Here is a 22,991-nt window from a genome sequence, read left to right as displayed (position 1 = left end):
GAGGCACAGTATATCAACAACCCGGCAAATCCCTTCCAAAAACAAATTCTGTTTTGGCGTCGTTACATTGACGACGTCATACTGATTTGGGAGGGAGATATGGAGAGCTTGAAAAATTTTCACAATTGGATAAACGCATGTGATGAGTGGCTGAAGTTTACATACACAGCCAATAAAAAACATCTAGATTTCCTGGATATCACCATTTACGCAGAAGGGTCCACTCTCCAAACAAAAACTTATCATAAACCAACATCTAAAAACAGTTTACTCTCCTTCTCAAGCTATCACCCTAGACCACTTAGGGAAAATCTCCCCTATAGCCAATTCCTGAGGTTACGCAGGAATTGCAGTGAGACCACAGAATACAAAAAACAAGCGAATGAACTCAGTGAAAAACTTAGAGACAGGAATTACCCACCAAGAATTATTGAAAAATGCAAGAAGAGAGCACGTAATCAAAACAGAGACGGACTCCTAGAACCTGCCATACGTGAGCCAGACATAGAAACTTTGACATGTGTAACTACGTATGGTCCTGGAAGCAACAATTTTAAAAAAGTGTGAACAAAAACTGGAGAATTTTGACATCTGCGAATATCAAATGGCCCAAACCCAGGTTTGCAAATAAAAGGACCAAAAACTTAAAAGATATACTTGTACATACCAGGCCCCAACCGAAAAAACTACCAGCAATAATGATGTCACCTTGGAATACCAACCCAGTCACTGGCCATTATCCCTGTGGTTCCTGCTCAGTCTGCCACCTAACGAAGGTAACAAAGGAGATTCAACTATTACCAAATCTGAAATGGCAATTACGGAATCACACTAACTGTAACACAAGTCATGTGATCTATATGATCACATGCCCCTGCGAAAAACGTTACATAGGCATGACTTGTAGGAAAGTGAAGCTTCGCCTATGTGAACACAAAAGCAACATCAAATGTAAGAAAGCAACAACCAAAATGTCAACACATTTTCTGGAGGCGAGACACACAGTAAATGACCTAACCTGGGTTGTCTTGGAAACCCTGTCCCAAAAAGACCACAATGCAGAAAACATCCTCTTCGAAAAAGAGCAAAGATGGGTGCACAGATTGGGCACAGACCGTGAAGGACTAAATGATAGCATCCCATGGGGGAGTATCTATAAGTGAAATGGAACTAATGATACACTCAACAATAATTGGCTCCAGAAATCATAGCATTTTCTAAAATAACACCCCTTAAAATAATCGTAAAAAGTGCGACTTATCAAAACATAAGGATTAAAAATATTTCGGAATTAACATCTTATCACAAAAAAGACTCACGCAGTCTTTTGACCATGTTTATCCTTTCACACGAACTAAAACACTGAACCCGGAAGAAGAACGAGTTTCCGGGACTGCAGTGGCAGAGTCAGCACAAGACGAGTGACGAGGTGGCCGAAGGTAGCAGAGAGAACGACCGCTACAAAACCGTAATGTATCACTCTGAAAACAAGATGTACTAAGTCCTATTTTGTTATATTAGGCCCCCGCTGACCCACACAGATTCCGATGAGGTCAAAATAGACCAATAAAAAAGGTATGTGAATGACGAGAGCACGCGTCGTACTAGCGCGCATAATCACGCACTTGAATGCCTTAAAGTTCGTTTACCATACGCATGCCCTCGCAAACAAAAGAAAGCATCAAAAAAGCAGGACGAAGCTAATTGCATGCTGGAATGACACTCACTGGATAGGGTGTTATTTATATTTGCTATATGAACCATTTCCCTGAATATATGGTGGATGTATGAATTATGAAAAAAGAAGGTACATGAAATACGCCTTCAAGACTGAAAATGAATGAGTGAATGACTGATGAGAACCAATGAATGTGCCTATAAAAGAGAAATGATATTCGTTTTTCACTAAACATCGATACAGTCAATATCCATGCATAAACCCGACTGTCGACCAATATTCAGTTTGCCTAAGCCACCGAGAGAGTTGACCTGACCCATTGTGCAGGGGTTGGAGAGCGAGTATAAAATCGATCATACCCTACCACACTGGATAGTGTATGTCACTGTAAATAATGTTATAGTTTTCCCATATCCCTTCCCTTTGTTTTATTTTAGCTATCACTTTCTATACATCCTTCTCTCATAGGTACCAATAAAGGACCTTATCAGAACAATAATGAATGACGTTCTGAAACGAGATACACCAAGTAATTCTTAGGAGTATCCTTCACCTTTTCACCTCACCCTGGTCCTGAAGAAAGCCCACCCGACCTGTTGGCGAACAAGGGCTGAAACATGTCGACCTTTTTCACAATCATTGCGTGATAGAGCCATAACAAGCTCCTCAATCACCTACATTAGTTTTACTGTCTCAAAAGACCCCGGAACGAATAAAAAGTTATATCCGGAACCGAGAGACTTTTAAATTCACTTCACCATTTCACGAGCACCATTTCTGGTCACTACTGTTATAACAAAGGGTATTACCTCCTGGTGGAGGTTGCAAAACCACTAAACCCCATGATTTTGCAAAAACGTGTGTAAGAAGCGGCGAACGTAAATATACCGCTCAGAGACAACCACAAAAACAACACGTTAATGAGGGGTTTTTTATTGGGACTAGAACCGAGACCGCATACCCAATGTTATGCAGGACAAGTGATCCTCCAATGTAGGACAAGTGATCCTTCCACTTTTGATTAGTTCATGCCTACTCTACTACAGGGCTCTTCTATAACAGGAAGAGGATGCAAGGGAGCTCGAGGAGGCATATATCTACTATGTCTCTGACATATGGGACATTCCCTGCAGTAGCTCTTAACTTGTCGAAAGATGCCAGGCCAATAAAACCTCTTAGTGATCTGTTTTTCCGTTTTGTCAGCTCCGAAATGTCCCCCCAATAAATGGCTGTGGGCCAGAAACAAAACCTTATCCCTGAAGGGCATGGGAATCAAGAGTTGGGGTGTTTGAGTAGGACTTCCTTTCCTATATAGCAACACATGTTTGATAAAGAAGTAAGGACCTACATGGGGGGGATCTTCATGATCTAACGCATTTTTCCAGGCTTCTTGAAGAACACGATCTTCTCTTTGGGTGGCACGAAAACTTCGGTCATTTTCCCAGGGATTTTCGTCAGGTATAGCCGGCAACACCATAGTGCCTTTCCCCTTCTCTGCTCTTTTCTGTTTACGGCTTTTCCTTGGTTTAGGGACAGGCCACTCGGGTCCTTCTTCTCCTGAAAAGGGAGCTTCAGCCCACCATTCCTCTCCATTATTTGGGGTATGTCGGATCATTTGTGGAAGATGTGGATAGTCACTTCCTAAGATCACTTGTTCAGGGAGGTTCAGAATGAGCCCCACTTTTAAAGAGGTGCCCGGATCGTTCTCATGTTGTATTTGGACATGAGTGGTTGGATACTCTTTGGTGTCACCGTGTACACAGCGTATTGCCACCGTACCATTGCTCGGTCCAATCCAGGGTTCTAGATCTTGAGGTCGTATAACGCTTTGGCGACATCCGGTGTCCGCTAATGCCAGGGTTTGTTGTCCATTGACTTTTAGCATGCAGTGGTAAGGAGGAAGTGGCTTGCTGGATGAGGAACAATAATAATTCCTGGCTATGCCTATTTCCATCGGTTCCTCTTTCTGTGGGCAGAATCTAGCAATATGTCCTAATCCACCGCAATGAAAACACTGTGGTCCGGGGTTTGGTGGATGGAATACAGGAGGTGGGATGGCAGCTCCCGGAATAAAGGTCACTGTTTCTGGGTTTTTTGGGGGTGGGGGTCGGGGTAACCTATGGGTACCTGGTCCTCCAGCTTTCCACGGCTGTTCCTCTCGCCCTTTTTGTATTTCTTGGGTACTGTTGTAGGCACTGGCTATTTCTACAGTGGTCTCCCGCGTCAGGTGAGCTTGTTGTCGGACCCATTTTTGTATTGGTGGGTGGAGTGAAGCCAGGTATTGTTCCAAATAGATTTTGGCCATGATACCATCCTTATCAGTGGTAGGTGGTTTTAACCACCGGTCTGTCATGTCCTTTACCCTATAGTACAAAGCACATGGTGTCTCCTGTGGTCCTTCCTTGATTTGGCGTAATTTTATCCTATACGATTCCTCATCCACGCCCAACCGTTCCACAATACAACGTTTGATATCTGCATAGGGCACTATTCCTTGTACAGTCGCTGCCTGATAGGCTGCTAGACAAGAGAGGACCCAAGTATTGACCCCATTTATCTGGAGGCCATGCTGCAGTCGTGGCTATGCGCTCAAAATTGTTGAAGAAAAAATCCGGATCTTCTCCACTGACATATTTCTGCATCACCATAGAGGGAAGGGAAGCAGGTCCTTTCTGGCTGCCCAAAACTTCAGCTAATTTGTTCATAGCAGCGACGTGGGTTTGGCTTTGTCCTGTTATAGCACTCTACATCTTTTCTCGATCTTCCTCTACTACATGTAGGAATCTTTCCATCACTTTGCCCAAATGTTCTTGGTGTTCCGCCATTTTTGCCAGGGCAGCCTCCATGTCTCCGTGAGATCCCACTTCTGACACCACTTGTGGGAGGGCAGGGCGGATATACAGACGCAGAGGCTGGATGTATTGGCGAATAGGAGTCTCTTTATTAACAGTGGACACAGATCATGAGGTTAATACAGGGTCAAAAGTCTCTTCCTCTGGGGTCTTCTCGCTTCCTGAGGGAATAGATGACGATGCCAGCGTTGGACTGCCCACTTCGGTTGGGTAAGGAGGTGGTTGGGGTGTTGAGGCGTCCGTGGCGTATCTTCACCCGGAGGCTCACCAGGGGAGAGAAAGAATGGGACCTGTCAGTGTTCTGGGTCAACAATGTTCAACCGACCCCTACACCCGGTAGTGCTCAGTATAAACGACAGGGAAGTGAGGGGTTAAGAATTATGCGTGAGGGAAGGGTAAAAGAAGATTCCCTGAGGTAAAGTCGGACGTGATAGTAGGTCATCTCTTAGGGAAAGAAAACCCGTGCAAACAGAAGAGTAATACCATAGGATGTCTGAGGGCTGAGTAAGGCACTGCGGAGCATGCATGCACGTGTGACAAATCCCCGCATATGCTCCCTCCCTTCACCCACATACAAAAGATACCTCCCACCACCCGTATCAGTTCCCAGGTACGGTGTCACTCACCGGCCCCGCTGTAACTCTCCAGAGTCACGGCACGCTCTCCAGCTTCCTCCGGAGATACCACAACTCCTCCGACCAGGATTCTTCAGTTTCCCCCGTTTCCTCGATGTCTAGTACGTTGTCCTGTCCCTCGGCTCGCTGCTCCCGGTTCCGATCCTCGGCGTCCTCCACGCTCGCGTCTTCTTCCGCATTCAGCTCCGCCTTCTCGCTGGTCCAAGACGCCTCTTCCTGGGTTGCGTCAATCTTTTTTGGTGTCCCGCATTTCCTTCCGGGTTCAACTCCTCCCCCTGGCTCCGGAATCCGCTGTGAAGAAATAGGAGAGGTTGATGTGTTCCGGTTTCTCAGCTGCGGAGGAGTTTGCTTTTGTTCGGTAGGGCATTCTGGGGAGTGTAGTTTCGGTACATGATGTCTACGAAGGGGTTTTTCCTCACAGTGGGGCGATGCATTGTATCTCCTCGCAGACAACTGTCACAAACCCACAAAGTATAGTTTATGTATGCCATAATATGTTACTTTTTTATGCACGGTTGACGTTTGTTTCACATTTTATTTGTTGTGTGAATATCAATTAGTTAGATGCCATGTTACACAAATCCTAGGACGGCAAACGCACGGATGTTGATTTTTTTCCCCCTGTAAAAATGCTAAAGACGCTTGATTACATAAGGAATTACGAATGAGAGTGCCACGTGCGGACTTTTAATGAAAAGTATTTGGTAATCATCCATAATGATAACCACTGACAAATCTGCCTAATAGCATGTTATCAGGGATAGGCATCTGGAGGAATTAGACACCAAAGTTTGGCTGGATCAGCAATTGAATTGACAGAGGGAGGGGGTGGCAAACGTTGAGCACTTTCACGGCCGCTTTGATGTTCTCAGTGGCCGCGCGGCTCACTGAGAACATCAAAACGGCCGCGAAAGTCCTCCCAAAAGCTGCAGGCGGACAAATGGTGCACGTGCCCTGAGCACATGCACTGTACCCGATCCGTCTGCTGACTTTGGGAGCATTTTTGAAAGCCCTTACTTAACTCTCGCAGAACAACGCATGCGCGTTAGCTCAGCGAGACCTAAAAAGGAGGACTTGCAGCGGGATAAAATGTCTGTCCCAGCAAACACTACCAGTGTTTTTGTAGTGCTGTTTCCTACACCTTCAGGACTCACAACATTGTTTACTGGGCAATGCACTCCATTCCAAAGACCATACAGGTAGCGCATCTTAGAAACGAAATTGCTACTTGCCACTGTTGGCAATGGGAGGTATTTTTAACCCCATAATGTCATCAACCTCATAAAACTTGAATCATCGACGAGGTACACACACTCATCAGCACATTTATATTCTGAGAGCAAACGAATGTTAACACCATAACGGTGTGATAGAACCTGTTGGGCTTAATTGGCATAAATATCATACGCATTTTAGGAGGTGCTGCTAGATAAAAGCAATTAGGCTATGGCACACTCTCAGTTTATCCTTTCGCTTCTTAAATATATTGCTGGTACTGCCCAGCCCCATTCTTACAAACTTTTTTTGTACTTAGCTACATTGGAATTGTTTAGTCTTACTTGCATTTGTAAAGCACTGGTATGGCTGCATAACACACTGCCTCGTACAGAGAAACTCTGGAGACTTCATTGAGACAATAAAAACACAATATTTGTTAAGGAGAAGAATGATGCAAGTAAAATGTAATTTTCAAGGACACACAAACTGATACAGAGCTATGACAAATTTACACGCATTTCATAGTTTTCTGGCACTATAGCCATGATAGTAAAATGCACTACGCGCACACAAATATACAAACGACTGCACCCAATATTTGCTACACAGCAGAATTTTGAAGTAAACTCAGTGCTGAATGTTTCCCTGCGATAAGGATAAGATATTCTCTCCCATCAGAGGCTGAAAATTAGATGTTTGAACAGCGCTCTGAGTGGCAATTAAATGTGGGTTTATGAAGCAGATAAGCAGGAATTTGTGAGGAAATATTGCTCTGTTAAACTCCTTACAAATAGTATTTTGATTTCACTGGAAGGCCTTCTAAATAGCCCCCAATTGTGTGAAATGAAAACACTTTTTCAGTTTTCGGCGAGGGAAAGCAAGAAAGGGCTCTTCAAATTTGGTCAAAATTTGTGTTTTGCAACCTTCAAAAAAACACTAATATTTGCAGAACAGCCTCTTGGTGAATAAAAACGCCCTCAAACATTTGGCTCGTATAAATCTCGAAAATCATTGAAGGAATATTCTGCAAAAAAAAGTCATCAATCGAGATAAAAGAAACAGTTAAATTCGCTATTAGATTAAAAAAATGCGCGAGCTGTTGGTTCGCTTCAATTGATGGTTTCTAATGACTTCTGAATTAGAATGCTAGGGCTGGAGGCACGGTGTCCCCGGTGACACAAAATCTTCTGGTAACCCTATTTGCAGCGCTGACTCCACATTATCTATGCGCATAGGTCAGACATATACTGCGAGCAGTATTGCAAGTGGGCGCCTTCTCTAAGTGATTTTTTGCAATATGTCCCTGGGTTCTATTTAAAGTCTCTTGTTCCGGATCCAATAGATGCACATTGCACATTGAATATACTTGATGCGTGTTGGAAGCAGCTTGGTACATCTCGGGCGACACATCAGTCAATACATTATTAATGATATTAATAAGAGGCATGCAGGGAGAGAGTCCGACCCATTCATCATCCTGTCGCCCCTTGTGCACGAGGAGGTCTCCGCCACAGCGAACAATGCACTATCGCGCACCACACATCAGCCCTACTCCTAGGCCGCCTTTGTTGAGTACCTACACCCATACAGGCCCGCCTTGCCATGCTCTTGCTATTCACTTGTTATCTGGTTACCTTTGATTACATAAAACCACTGTTGGAGGCCCTAGGGTCATTTTCTTTAGCTATATTTCTATTTCTGTAGGGTTTCAAATGCTGTTAGTCTTTTCCCTTTGCTTAAAAAGGCCTCAGTAAAATTGTAGACTGAAGAAATGAAGGCACAAACATCCTTGGAGTAGAGAGGACTGGCGTGTGGGTTCTTTTACTGTCACTGTTTTTACCCAGTGTGTTTATAACAGTGAGAACAGCATTGCCACACAAACAATGTGAACACAAAGATCTCCTTCAGAAGTGAGCATTTCTAGTCTGGCCTGCATAACTGCAGGAGCGTCGGTCTTATTGGTGAAATGTTGCTTTTCCTACATGTGTAAAAAAAAAAAATTGAATAAAAGGTGTGTATCATTTGTTCCTATCACTTCAGCAGTTTTGATACATTTCCACTAGAAATACTAGCCTTCACATTTTCACCCTGAGTTTATGCCTGCGATGTGTGAGGGTAAGATAAGACCACATTAGCCCACTTTGAAACTGAGAAGGAGGTAGCCACTAACTATTGATATGCATTATTTCCATGTATGCAGTTTTATATAGCATAAGCGTTGGCCAACGGTGTTGGAGCACTTTACATTAGAAGCACACATTCCATAGGAAAACATAATATTAATGGTGACAATTATTGAGTAGAAAGATGTAAACGGATTCCAGAAAGTAATATACTGTACTGAGGGAGTGAGCTAATCATCAAGGCAAAAGTTTGGGGAGATGATGTGGTCTAACAGCTAGGGCGGTCGACCTTAAATCTGGGCAACCAGGTTCGAGACTCTGCAACAATGCTCAACATCCTGTGATTCTTGGCAAAACACTTAATCTCCCTGTGCTTAATAAAAATTAATGTTCCTTGTGTAACGCAACTGATGCTCAAGTAAAGTGCTCTGATACCTTAAGGTCAAGTTTGCGCAGTATAAAACTCTGGAAAAGAAGTTCATGAAAACATTTAAGAACACCAGTGTTTGTAGGTAGAAGAGAAATGAACTTAAATGTCTTTCGAACAGAAGGACTTCAGATTGAATTGAAAGCCTGTGAAGGGGGCAGCGGAGCATAAGCAGGAAGGTAAAGAGTTCCAGAGTCTGGTCACATTCTTTGAGAAGATTAGAGCCATACATTGTTCCTTTTTAAAGGCTGGGAGCTCCAGAAGTAGAGAATCAATATTTCACCGGATAGCTTGAGCTTGGCAGCAAGGTAATGCGGAGTGGAGCCATGAAGGGCCTTGAGAGGGATGCATGGCATTTTGTACATAGCCCTGGCTTCAGTGGGTAGTCAGTGGAGGGTTAACAGTACTGGTGAGATATGGTCATTCCTTTTGGCTCCAGAGATGACCTGTGCTGCCACATGTAGGACTGCTTTTATTGGAGCCAGATGTGTTTTGTGGAGACAGGTCAGGCGAGAGTTGCAGTAGTTGTTCTTGACATCGCCAGTGCTTGTGTCAGAGTTGTAAGGCCTTGCTCTGGAATGAAGCAACACATTCCCCAGAGCAGACGCAATGCAAAACATTCATGTGGACTTGTGGCTGTAGATTGAGTCTGTTGTCAAGGATGACCACTAGAGAGTTAGTACTGTCAACAATGTTAGGTTAGCGTTGATGATGTTTATTAAATCCATACAGGATTGAACTGGTGGGGGCGAATGAGATGAGCAGAAATTCTGTTTTAGATGGATTCAGTTTTAAATGATGGGTAGTCATATTTAGAGAGTTGGCAATGCAAGAAATGTCATTTAGATGGGTCTCTAGGTTAATGCTCTTGCTGCTGAGATTCATGGGCAAAGTAAAGAGCACAGGGTTATATCCATCTGGAGTGATTAATGTAAAGCTTTTTTGCATGTCTCGTACTGTTTCCAACAAAACTGCTTTTATAATAGGTTGTAGTTTCCACATTGTTATCTGTATCAGAAAAGAGGCTAAGCACTCAATAAGCATTGAGTCGGAACTGACCGCTCTGCCACCTATGCAGTTCTGATGAACAATGGTATAGAGTGAGATATGTATTGTCATTTTTATTGTAACTGCATTTATGTAGCATCTACCTAAATTGTCATTTTCACAGTAGTAAGGCCGGTAGTTTGGCTTACATGGGGTTTCACTAGCCCCAAGCTCTAAGTACTATCTTTTATTTGGGACCATTGAATAAAGAACTTCAAAGTATAAAATTATGTGCTATGTTAAACCTGACATATTGCTAAAGTTGTATTTAAAGTAACTTTTAATGCAGTGGTGACTTTAGAAAGTGACCACTTACTTACCCCAAAGTCTAGTAGCCATTTCTGATTAACTATAGCAGTTGTCACCTGAGACAGCCTGCTGCGCTGCTGGCAAGAGGTGCTTAGAACTTTCATAAACTGGGACTGTTGGTGGGAGGAGGTGTGACCTCCTCCTGCAGGATGGCCGGGGGCTGTGGCCACAGATAGCCTAGCTTCAAAGGGGCTACTGCCTCTGATAGGCAAATGTGAGTCACACTGCAGCCTGCCCTTCCCTTTGCGTAGGTAGACAGGCTTGCATCTCTTCCAGAGGGGGAAACCCACTGCAGACCGCTTTTCCAGGAGTGGTGGCTAATTATACTGGACACACCTCAGGGTTGTACCCATGTCTTGGTCCTGAAAAAGAATCCCAAAATCTTGGATTTGGGCAGAGAAATGCACTGTAGGATTGTTTACTGCCAACCCCAAAGGAATATAAAAGTGGCAGGGTTGCCCCATGGAAATAGTAATCACATTGACTTGTGAGTTCTCCACTTTCACAAACTCAACATTAGCAAAAAAGTGAAAGAAAGGAAGAAGGCCTACATCTGCTGAGCAAACACAGGACTCCAGAAATAGAAGGGCTGCTCCTGCTGTTGAACCGGTGGAGACAGACCCCAAAGGCTGGACTTGCTCCCGCCCATGCCAAGGATCAGTGAGTGGGCTCCAAGGGCTAGTTGGCTAGCTCCTGTCAAGCTTCAGGGACACACAAGCTAAAGAAGCCCTGCAGCTGCAAAGTGCTCAGCTGACCAGTTTGCCCTGGACTCTATTGGTGTAGACCAGGAGGTCAAGTCCTAGCCCCCCAAGAGGTCCATCTCAGATAGTGCTATAATATATACTAGTCTATATATACTCTTTCTTGCCTTAGAACTGCAACTTGTGCACCAAAGCCAAGAGATTATGGTTTCTGAACACCTGGTCCTAGGCTCTGGGCTACCGCTACTTGCCGGTTCTTTGGTAACATTGAACACCGTCAAGAACCATGCTCATCTACAGGGCCCCCCTCGCCGCCATCATCAGATAGCATGGTATCCTAATCCGCCAACAACACAGAGCTCATCCTCTCCCTCAAAAAGGGACCTGACGCCACCAGACTCAGCTGTCAGGAGCGAATGAAAGACGTTGCATCCTGGATGAGCAGCAGCTGTTTGAGGCTCAACTCCGAGAAGACAGAAGTCCTCATCCTTTGGCCCTCCCCCTCCGTTTGGGACAACACTTGGTGGCCCACTGCCCTCGGCAACCCCCCCACCTCATGCACCATGCCTGGAACTTTAGCTTCATACTCGACTCCCCCCTCACCATAAACCGACAGATCAACACAGTCACCTTCACTTGCGTCCAACACCCTCTGCATCCTTCGCTAGACCTTCAAATGGATCCCCCCGATTCCAGAAAGACTGTCACCCATGCACTCATAACTAGCAGACTGGACTACGGAAATGCCCTCTTTGCCGGAATCAACCAATCCCTGCAACGCAAACTCCAGACCATCCAGAACTCCGTGGCCAGATTTGTCCTCGGCATCCTGCGGCATGAACACATCACCCAACACCTGTGAGACCTCCACTGATTCCCCGTCGAGAAGAGAGTAACTTTCAAGCTACTCACCAACGCCTACAAATCCCTGCACAAAACAGGACCCAAATACCTCAACGAAAGGGGCTCCTTCCACGTATCCAAGAGAAACCTCTGCTTCGCTGACCTCGCCGAAACCCCATGCATCCACAGAACAAGAACGGGTAGAAGAGCCTTCACCTACATTGCAGCAAAGACCTGGAACGAACTCCCGATCAGCATGAGACGCTCCCCCACTCTGCACATCTTCAGAAAGAGCCCCAAGACCAGGCTCTTTGGCTGACTCAAACCCGTGCCTTGAGATCCCCACAGCTGAGTAGCTCGCTTCACAATTCCCTGATTGATTGATTAATGGATTGAAGAACCAAGGCTTCAAGGATTTCCCCTATCATTCGATGTCAAACCTAAAGCCCGATGTAAAACCTAAAGACAGTTTAGGCTGGAGTGGACGCCGACCTCAAGTTCAACAAGAAAAGGAACCAGAAAAGTTTCTAAGTGCAAAAGGAAAATCTTGACCGGGACCAACCCGGAGGCCACCTCTGACCCGGACTTCCATCACTGTCGGCCTGAAACTTTGACTTTGCTCCAGTCCCTCACATTCCAGGCTCATGGCATACCGCTAATCGTGAAAAACAGTGATTTACCAACTTTTTTTTTACTTTAACAAACTTTTTGGAGTGAAAAGAAGTGATTTCCTTGCTCAGTCCATCCCTGTATCTTTCTTGTGTTCCCCTCAAACCTTTGTTGGCTGCTCACAGGCCTAAATTGAGCAGTAACACTGTAACCTTAAGGCATGTGCTATGTCTGCAAACTTGTGACACTGCCATATAACATGGGCATCCTGAAGAAACAGTTGTCCAACTCACTTTTATCCCTGTGCCTCGGAAGTCACTTTTATTCTATGTCGTTATTACTGTCCACATAGAGATCATAGATGGGAAACCAACTCACACATTTGAAGGGGAAACATTTTCCAGTAAGTGACACTGCAGCAGTCTAACCCTAAACAAAGACAGGTACCAACTTCAAGTAGGCCCAGATTCTAAACCTATTGTTTGAGACTTTTTTAGGGCAGTGTGTCTTTGTTGGATTGGAATGTTCTTCTTCAGGAGTTCTATCACCTCTTCCACTGCTAGCAGTGATTCTATATCTACACATTGGGTGTTAAAGTGAAAGGTTTTAGCCTCCAAAAATGTTATATTTTTGTGCATATGTTAATGACTACGAGTCTCACCTCAACAGCACCACCGAATCAAATTATACCCATCCTTCATCATACACCAGCTATACACGTTAGCTCAGAGCCAAGCACAAAACATGGTTCCATGTTACAACAGTTGTCAAGGCATTGCCCTCTCTAAAGCACATCATATCCTCTCACCAGTTTGCATATTACCCATTCAAAAGAAAGACATTTAAATATACCATACCCACACGGACAGAACATTGCATCATAGCCAAATAACAAGCAAGATTGAAAACAAACTAAACCGTGTCCATGCAACCTAGCAGAAGGAAATGTAAGGGAAGTAATATGGTATACACATCCTTATAATGCTTCACACAGATCCATAACAGGATCTAGCATTCATCATCCAACTATGATCTAACACTAAACAATACATTAGTATATTATATCCTCGCCACCTCTATCCAATAAGATTCACCTCTAAATATAATGAAATGCAGCCAAACATTCACAGAGGCCTCTAAGTGTAAGTAAAAGAGTACTTCAGGAGTACTGCTTAACATCCCAAAAACTGTATGGGGCACAACATTTGGTATGAGATTGCACATATTAAAGAAATGGTACAAAGGCACACATCTAATATGGTACACATGCAATGTCCAGAACAAACCTCCTTCCAGAGTTTAGGTGCTCAAGAGTTGAGTTCTATATTGTATAGAGCAGAACACCAGATCTCTTTTTAACCTGCGGAGTCCAGTGCACGGTTTGCAGCCCAGCCGCGCTTCTACTTAGACTCTGGTTGGTCTTGAGACACCGTTGCTATGTCTGAGGATAGGTGAAACATTACAGCAGGAATGGGCTTGGGAATGGTATGGCCCACTTGGAAGCATTCAATACCTACCTACCCACCCTTTTGGGATGGTTGCCTTAGACTATACGCTAACCAACATTATGCAGGGCTCCAGGAGGTGTGTGTGAAGGCTAACATTGCAAACTGTGCAGAGTTTGCATTGAATACTTTATAAGTGTTAGATCAGTGAATGCTGCCTCACTTTCAATCTGCGTCTGCGTTTCTATTTTATGTGATGTTACTGTTGTACACCATTTCTGTTCGAAATGCTTACCATTTTAATGATATACACAGACCTGAAAAGACTAAGGGCCAGATGTAGGTGCCCTAATACCGGTCGGTAACGGCCGAATTCGGACGTTACCGACCGGTATTTGGGTTTCCAGATGTAGGGGGCCTATATTTTACCGATTCTGTAAAGTTACAGAATCGGTAAATTTACAGAATCGGTAAAATACCGAATCAGTATATTTACCGATTCGGAAAAACCATATGTAGGTGGCACTCCTAAGAGTGCCACAGGCCTTTAAAAATCGGTATTTTACCACCCAATCCTATTGGGTGGTAAAATACCGAATTCAGGTGTGCATGCACATCTGTGCATGCACACCTGTGCACTGTGACACGCAGACATGCCCTTAGGGCATGTCTTTGTGCCACATTGCACACAAGTCCAGAATTGGGGTGCTAGAGGGTGTCAAAGTGACACCCCCTGCACCCTTGCAGGATTCGGTATTTACCGATTCTGTAAATACCGAATCTGTATTTCACATTGATTCCTATGGGCTTCAAGGCCCATAGGAATCAATGGGAAATACAGAATCGGTATTTACAGAATCTGTAAATACAGACTCTGACAGTTTCGGCAATTTTTTACCTACATCTGCCTCCTTCCAATTTACCGACTTTTAAATACCGATTCAGTATGACTCGGTATTTAAAAGTCGGTAAATCAGATTTACCTACATCTGGCCCTAAGGGCCTTATTTATGAAGGTCTTGCGCAGCCGGTGCGTCCCTTTTAAAATGGGAAAAAGTGACATAGCATTGGCTTAAGGCCTTCATAAATGAGGCCCTAAATGCCTAGGAGCTCAAATGATCAAGATTTTTCATTTTTTCCCAATATTGAAGTTGTAAGAGGTGCCCAGCCCGTAGGTGTCAAAGGCCTGCGCGCGCACCAGGCCGAACCGGTGGAGAAAGAAAGAAACTTGGCTGCAAACATGCGAACACTTTCATAAAACCGAACGTATGTTTTCCCGAGCAGCAGATTGGTCGTCGTTTCTGAACGAGATGATGGATTTTCCCTCCGTGTCACCTAAGAAACAGCGGCAGAGAAGCTCTACCTATCACCGAGTAATCGTGCGAGAGGAAGTGGCTGAGCCGAGGCGGGCAGGAAGAGAGGGGGTGCGGGGACGCGGCTCAGTGCGGCTCAGGCGGCCGACGAGGCGCGACGTCTGCTTCTTTCTGTCAGGCTTCACACGCGCTCGACGGAGACCGCCTGTCAGGGCCCGACTGGAGCTCGCTTCGAGGGTGTGCATCGAGTAAGAGAGATGGCGGCGAGGACTGTGGCCGAACCCGTGCCAGGCGTCAGGACTGGGTGAACCGGCCCTGTCACACTGTGGCCCTCGGGCGCAGGCCCGGGAACCAATGACCGGCGGCGGCAGCATGAGCAGTGGGTATGGCAGCCTCGAGGAGGAACTGGACGACTGCTTCTTCACGGCCAAGCCCTACTTCTTCGGCAAGGCTCAGGGCAAAGGGTCGCCGGCCAAGGTAGGGCAAAACCCCAATACTTTGGAGGTCTTTATTTTAAGGATGTGTTGTGCACCTGCTGCTGAAGTCAAGTTGCCTGGTAGGCTTCCAGAGGGGCAGTCTCCATTCTTCATCTTTCAGAGGACGATAAAATGAGCACCAAGAGGGTATCGGAGTTGAGTTGTACACAGTCTGAACTCTGAACAGGTATATGGAATGATTCGGATAGCCCCTTTGTGAGGCACCCAGTTCTCTAGAGTTTAATGGTAAATTCTGGGTTCAGTGTATTAGTTTACACCATCTGCTAACTAATGTTCGTATGTGTAAATTTTCGGTAAGAGTGCTGGTGTGGTAAGGGTTTAGGAGGAGGGAGGTGCTGTGTCCAGCTCCACCTTCCGAGGGGAGGTTTGTGCAGCACTTTCGTGGTGCCTACAGCCCACAATTGTGCAAACAGAACATCCTGCTGGGGTTTCTACCTTAAAAAGGGGAAATGCTCTTTTTCAATTACATGATAGATCCTTACCAAGGGTGTCATCTAGGAGTCTACTGCTGGCAAGAGAAGTAAATGTAGCCCAATCATGGGGCAATCAGGATATTTCCCAACAGGCTGGTGCTTCTGAAAGTGTGGCAAGACAGGACGTAGTCAGCTGTTTCACCTCCATCCGAGCCCAGAACTACCTGTCAGGTAACCTTCCCAAATATGTCCGTAACCCCTTTGGATGTTAATTAAAACCAAATTCGGATCATTAAATCAAGCCCTGGAGTCAGAGTTGCCCTTTAGATGCACACACCGTCATAGGATAATCCGAGCACAAATCTGTTTTTTTTTCCTGACTGCAAAGCACGGTCCAAAGATTCACTAACAGAAATATGACCTGTGCAAACAGTGCAGGAAATGGGTGGCATGGAAATGAAGTGAGAGTAGTGCTCTTTGTTCAAGAACGATACCAATTCCAGATCAGTGCAAACTTCGCCGCAAAATTATTGCTTAGCAGGTATAGGACAATTTTAGGGCTTTGTCAAGTTACAGCTCTTTCTCCACTTCTGGAAATTTGTGTGCAGCCATCTTAATATCCCGATTTCCTCTCTCTAAGTGTCATCTGCAATTTTAATAATAAGGCTGATAATAATATACACATTACACATGTACACTTTTGGACTAGCAGAGAACATTCTCTAATCTTTTGAAATCCCAGGTTGTCTCACATGAGCTGTAGGAAGTTCAGTAATTTCTGTGTTTTCCCTTTAACTGGTCGTGCTGAGCTATTCAAACATGCCATAGGTCTAACTTCTCGTGGGACCTCTGTTTTGTAGCTAAAACACTTTGAATTCTTGGATGTGTACTGCTATAACTTATCTCATTTACATGGATGGGACTACAAGTCACACAGTGACAACTGTTGTTGGCCTAGAGTCTGCAGGTGTATTATATGACAGCAGTGAACTTGGTAGCATATATGGACAAACAACGTATAAATTATGCATTAGTGTGCGTGCTTGCAGAAGAGAGAGGGATACCCCATCCCTAGTTTTATGGCGATTACACCTGAAAATGCATCCCTTTACTTTCAGTGACCAGCTTCTATGTCTCTATGTGTAAGCAATTTGGGCTCATGCAACTACCAGCATTCCCATAGAATGCAGGCATTTTCAGTCTTTCCATTGTTCCACGTGGTTCCGTGGCATCATTGTGTTGCCCAGTGTGTAAGAAACGGGGAGGAGGCTGCGACCTGGCGTGAAGGAGATGGTGTAGTGTCTTGGTATGTATATGTATGCATGCACTGAGTGCACATGCTGTAGAATGCGAGTATGGGCGCCGTGGGTATGTGATGATGCATGGGATACTGGAGTCTGTGTGATGGGCTAGCCAGGTGGTTATTGACTGTCGGAGGGGTAATGGGGCTCTGTCAGGAGCTTTCAGGCTGTGCCTGTAACTAAGGGCCTCACTTGGAATTAAGAAGTTACCTCCTAAGTAGTTCTGACTCATCTATGCTGAAAACCCTACCATCCGGCTACAACATCAGGGCCTCAGCAAGTCATCCTTTCCGAGTTGAGCAACAGTAAACCGGATATTCACAGCGCTGCAGTGCTGCAAGAGTGGCAGCACGAGCTGTTGCAGGGTTTCCTGTTTTCTATGTTTATTGTTTGTGCATTAAAGTGAGCATATTCTAGTGTAGTCCCAAACTCTGAAAATCAGTTCTATCAATTTTTACATATTGCAGCGCCAAAAAGAAAATTGTCAGGGACTGTTTTTCTATCATTTGTGAAATGTCTTCACAGATAAAAAATGTATTGTAGCACGGCTCTCTCTACCACAAGACAATGTTCGTAGGAGAGTTCAAGAATTTATTAACAAGGCACGTGTTTGCTTGTATAATCTGTATCAGATATCTCAGTGGGATAAAGCTTTTGACCTGCAGCTGCCAGTGCTACACTTAGCACAAGAAGCAGGAGGCCATTGCTTCACCTCAGCTCAACTCTGCACCCTACTTTGGGTGGGAGAGATGTATGTACTCAATTCCCACCAAGCACAGGTAGGTGAGTGCAGCCACACACTATTCACTCACTGCCTCACCATGCAGACAATCACACCACCAATTAGTGATAATGCATCAATGTCTTCTCTAAAAAAAGAGTCACTGCTCGCCCCCACGCACTTGCAGTGTTATAGAGAGGTCATTTGTTCTCCTTTCTTTTGCATCACAAGAACCAATGGTATAACAGTGTTCATCATAGGCCACGGCCCTTTCACATATTAATCCCAAGCTTGTTTAGGGCCACCTCATTGCAAGCGGTTCATTATCCTTGTTAGTTCTAAAGATACATTTGAAGGGGAAAAAATATTTCGTCAGTTTATCTTCAAAACGAGGTACTTGGAAAGTCCTGTAATTTGCCAGAGTTCAATGCTGAACTGCCCGGGAGGAAGAGGGGCATTGGGTGTGTACTGGGGGCAGAGGCTCTTACTTACCTGCTATCATGCGTTTCTCTTGTTATCATCCCAGCACAACAAAAACACCTGCCGGGGTGCCTAGCCTAGCAAGCATGGCTTACACATGGGTGGGAGTAAAATACAACTTGCCGCCCAACCCCAAAGAAAGTAAGGGTTAGCCTGGGGATGACAAGCAAGCAGTATAGGAAGTAAAGCGCCACCCCGGCCCTTCCTGTAGCCCAGCAAGAAGGCCTGCTGTGCTGCACTGGACGATGGGTAGCAACTCTTCCACCTGTCCCCGACTCCTACCCCTACTCCACGTGTAAGTCTACTAGGGAGAGGGTGTTGTACACTGGGCCGCCTGCTTCTGTCAGAGAAGAAGAGAGGAAAGAGCAACCCATCTCTCTCCCTGCACACTTCGCCAACTCACAGTGGCACCTCCTGCTACTCCATCCACAATTACAACCAAACCAATTCAGCTGCTCCTGAGTCCAGTACCCACCGTCACGGTGAGCATGTGCTGGGGCCATTTTGGAACAGTCAAAGGCTGATGGCGGGGAGAGGTTGGTGCTTTCCTATTTAAACCGAGAATCACAATTTCTGTTACAATACAATAATGTATCAACAACAAGAGAGTAAGGATATTCAAGAGGTCACTCCTATATCCCCAATAATAAATGCAAAAAACAACTAAAGAGTGACTGGTCGGTGCTGTGGTCGGAAAATAAAACCAAAGTCACCAGAAAAACAAACTCACACCGTCAGTGACGAGGCAATACTAAAACTGAAGGCAGAAAAAGAGTGAAACACATACAAGAAGACAAGGAAAATAACTTATATTTGGTTAAGAAGAACCCTCACTCCCCCTAGTGGTGACATGCTTCATCATGGAGTTCCCACTGGAGGAACCGAATGTCCCTCCAGTGTGCTTCAACGCCTGATTTACAGCAGAGCAGGTTATTGTGAAAAAAGGTTATTTTAGGTATGTGTTATGTGCAAGTGATAGTGAGGTTAAAAAATATCAGCTGTACCAGAACCAACTTTATTCAGCGGTCAGCTAATATTGTTAAAAACAGTGTATTGGATACTTTTAGAGGTAATATTCTTGACCACTTGTATCCTTTAAGAATTAGGTCGACATGTTTCAGCTGTCCGAAGTTATTAATGCAGCTTTCTTCAGGACCAAAACAGTGAATATCACCGGTGGTCCACACTCGCTAAGGCGTGTCCATACCAGTGGATCTATTGTGTGAAAAAATATATTGTTAAAAAATACCGGAATTTTCCGTGTCTGCACACCTAGTATTTCCAGGGGCCAAAATTAGCACGATCCAATGGTGCTGTCGTCATAGGCTTAGCGGAGGGGGCACTCTTCACGCTACGAACTTTTGCACGTAGCGATTCGCCGCCATGAAACTGCTCAATTCACTGCCGCCGCCCGGATAGTAATACAATAATGTTCATACATTTTCCGTTTATACCAGGACGCGTAGCTATATACAACCCATAGTTTAAACATCACATTCTTCCTTATAAGCAAAAAAAAATGTTGGTGTGCAGTAAAAAATAAATATTTTCTGTGCTCACATGAGTATAGCACAGCCAGCTACATCATATGTTGACAGCAGAATTTAGTCACCTCAGCAAACAGAACAAAACATATCTGTTATTGTTGACCATCTTTGATAGATGCCTTCTTTGGCGAAGTCTTTTTGAAATGTGCTTAGTTTATGACACTATTCTGAGTTTTTATTTGGAATCATTCACGTTTAAAAAGAAGAGAGATCCCAGAGACAATTTTCATAGGCAATCTTGTGCTGAAGTCTTGATTCTGCATTAAAAACTTAGCATAAATCAGCTGCAGGTGGTACTGTCATTTATGGATTAATGTATAGCCTATGTTTAATGTGTTAAATGTCAGCAGGCTTTATCTTATGCAACATGGACTCTTCAAACCTTGTGGTAACTTGCAAAACCAGATTGAGTTAAAGGAAGTAAGCTAAAAAGGCACAAAAAAACTCTTTAAATGGCCAGTGTCGTCTGATCTCTTATGGAAATGTAGTTTTTTTTAGGTTTGGATCAACAGCACAGCTTACGTCTGCAAGATGTATTGATACCAATTCTTCGAAATATACACAAAGTGTGCTTTGACTGTCTAACCTCATACTGTGTCCTCTTTAGTGTATCATTCCTCTTCCGATGGATCGCTTGCACTGTAATGTGTGAGCCTGTGTGTGTGTGTGTGTGTGGGGGGGGAGGGGGGAAGGATTGGGAGGGGGGCATTTCCAAATACATAGAATTGGCTTGGGCTCCACTGAGAGGACTATTTTTCTTTGTCACCTCATGCTGTTGGCTATTTGGTATCTGTTGCAAAGTGTCCCCTTTTTGGGTGGTCAGCTACAGTTTTGTGATTTTTTCAGGACTCACCGCCGGGTAATCTTGAACTCTTAACAATGGGACACTGCTCTCCAATGTCCAGTCTATGTGCTCTGACACTAAAACATGTCGGGAATTGTCATAAAAGCTGATTGGCACATTTAATATTCTTTTAAGGCCATAGTATATGGTGCAGAAGTACACTCCTGGCATCAGAAGTTAAATGCCAATTGTGGCTGCAGCACCTAGTATGCCACCCACTACAGTGTCAGTGAAAATGTGGCTTCAGGCCTACCCTGTATATCCTGACAGTGGAAACATCTTGGATTCTGGTGCACAGATTTGTCAATTCACCCTATTCACTGGAAGGAAAATCTGACTTAAAATATTGAATAAGTCAGTCTAAGCACACCTTGCTGCCCAAAAGATATGGCGCATGCAGGACCTCTGCCTTTTCTCCATGGTCACTCCCGATATTTCAGTTTTTGCTGGACCCTATATTTTTGCTGGCTATAGGACTTTGTGCACTTTACCCCTGATAACCAGTGATAAAGTGCCTGTTCTTTTCCTTTAAACATGATTTAATTGGCATATTCATAACTGGTATATTTAAGTTACCTATATGTCCCTAGTATTTAGTACAAGTTTTCCCTGGAAGTTAAATGCCTCTAGTGGACTGCAGCACATATTGTGCTATCCACTACTGTGACTGTACAAATATGGCTTCAGGTCTACCAGTGTAGCCTGACTGAAGTAGTGTAAAAACTGAATTTTGACCTGTCCAAATAAACCCTTCAGATTGGTGAAAACCTAATTTTGAAAAATTAAAAGTCACCCCTATGTAGGCCTTGCAGTCCACAAAGCAGGCTGCATGGTGTAAAAAATTCGGTCAGGTAGAAATGTAATGTTTACATGTCCTTACAGTGACTAGTACCCATAAGCTTTTTTTTACTTTGGCAGCCCAGCTGTCCTCTGTAGAAAACCAAAGTACAGGTTAAAATCCTAATTCTGTGTTTCAGGAATTGGATTTGTTAGAAACATAATAAAAACTATGTTAATAGTTAAAAAAATATTCAATTCAATACTGAACTCAGATGTTTTAATAAATATTAAGGAAATGTAACTTTTAGAATTTTTTCTTTTACCTATCTTAAGTTCTTGGAAGCTAAATTTGCATTTGAATAGGTATGAAAAGGTGTGCAATGCTTCACAAGAGCCAACAACAGGCTGACCTAAATGGGCAGAGGTGAGTCATCTGTGCATGACAAAATATGCAGAGCAGGGCTTTAAGTGTCCTTTTTGACATCACATTGCCAAATCTTGCTTGAATGTCAACTGCAGCTTGACAGGTCTGCTGGGTTTTATATATAACAATGGGGGCACACCTAAAAGGAAGGGAAACAGGATGCCAAAACAATTCTGGTGTATCTTGTGAATATAAATAAAATAACATAAAATGATATTCTAGTTTTTCTAAAGACTTAAATGGAGAGAACTATAGGTTCTTTGAGGGGGCTGGTTTGGTGATTACCTAAATCATTTAGACTGTGACATAGATATAAATCTGCGAAACTGATGTTCAACTTTGTCTTCCGTTCTGTAATAGGACTAGAGGCTGTGAGATAGCTTCAGGAACCTTATGAGACTGTGTGATCAGTTCAGTCAGACTATGATGTAATTTATGGAGCCTGATGTTAGGCTGTGTCTTCATTCGATTAATCTAACTGCAGACTGTGATGTAAATTCAGAAACCTGCCTTCAGACTGCCACATCACTACAGAAGCATTATATAAGACTGTGACATCACTCTAGGTATCTGGTATGTGTCGTCCCTCAAAGAATCAGAGCTCAGACTATAAAAACATACTAGGAGACTGACATAAAACTGTATTTTACATCACCTAAAGAGCCTAAACTCTGGGCCCATCCTCATTTTAGACACCTGAGATAAAACTATATCATCACATCTGAAATTGACCTCAAAATGTGCCATCATTCTAGCAACCTGGCTTAAGGCTTTTGCATCAGAA

The 22,991-nt window shown here is 44.1% G+C and overlaps 1 protein-coding gene across 3 annotated transcripts in view; it reads left to right on the top strand.

Annotated features, from left to right (window-relative positions):
• The window catches only part of RASSF5 (Ras association domain family member 5), a 448,324-nt gene that overhangs the window by 284,919 nt on the left and 140,414 nt on the right, over nucleotides 1-22,991 (top strand). The window contains exon 1 of one of the 3 annotated variants that reach the window (XM_086923413.1): nucleotides 15,303-15,677. The exons of the other annotated variants lie outside the window; for them this stretch is intronic. Within the exon in view, the coding sequence (XP_086779539.1) occupies nucleotides 15,555-15,677 (123 nt within the window). The 5' untranslated portion in view covers nucleotides 15,303-15,554. Of the gene's footprint in view, nucleotides 1-15,302; nucleotides 15,678-22,991 lie in introns of those variants that run through there. 3 annotated transcript variants of the gene reach the window in all.

The sequence above is a fragment of the Lissotriton vulgaris genome, chromosome 5, assembly GCF_964263255.1.
Source record: "Lissotriton vulgaris chromosome 5, aLisVul1.2, whole genome shotgun sequence".
NCBI classification, from domain to species: domain Eukaryota; kingdom Metazoa; phylum Chordata; class Amphibia; order Caudata; family Salamandridae; genus Lissotriton; species Lissotriton vulgaris.
This window is presented reverse-complemented; position numbering and strand designations above follow the sequence as displayed.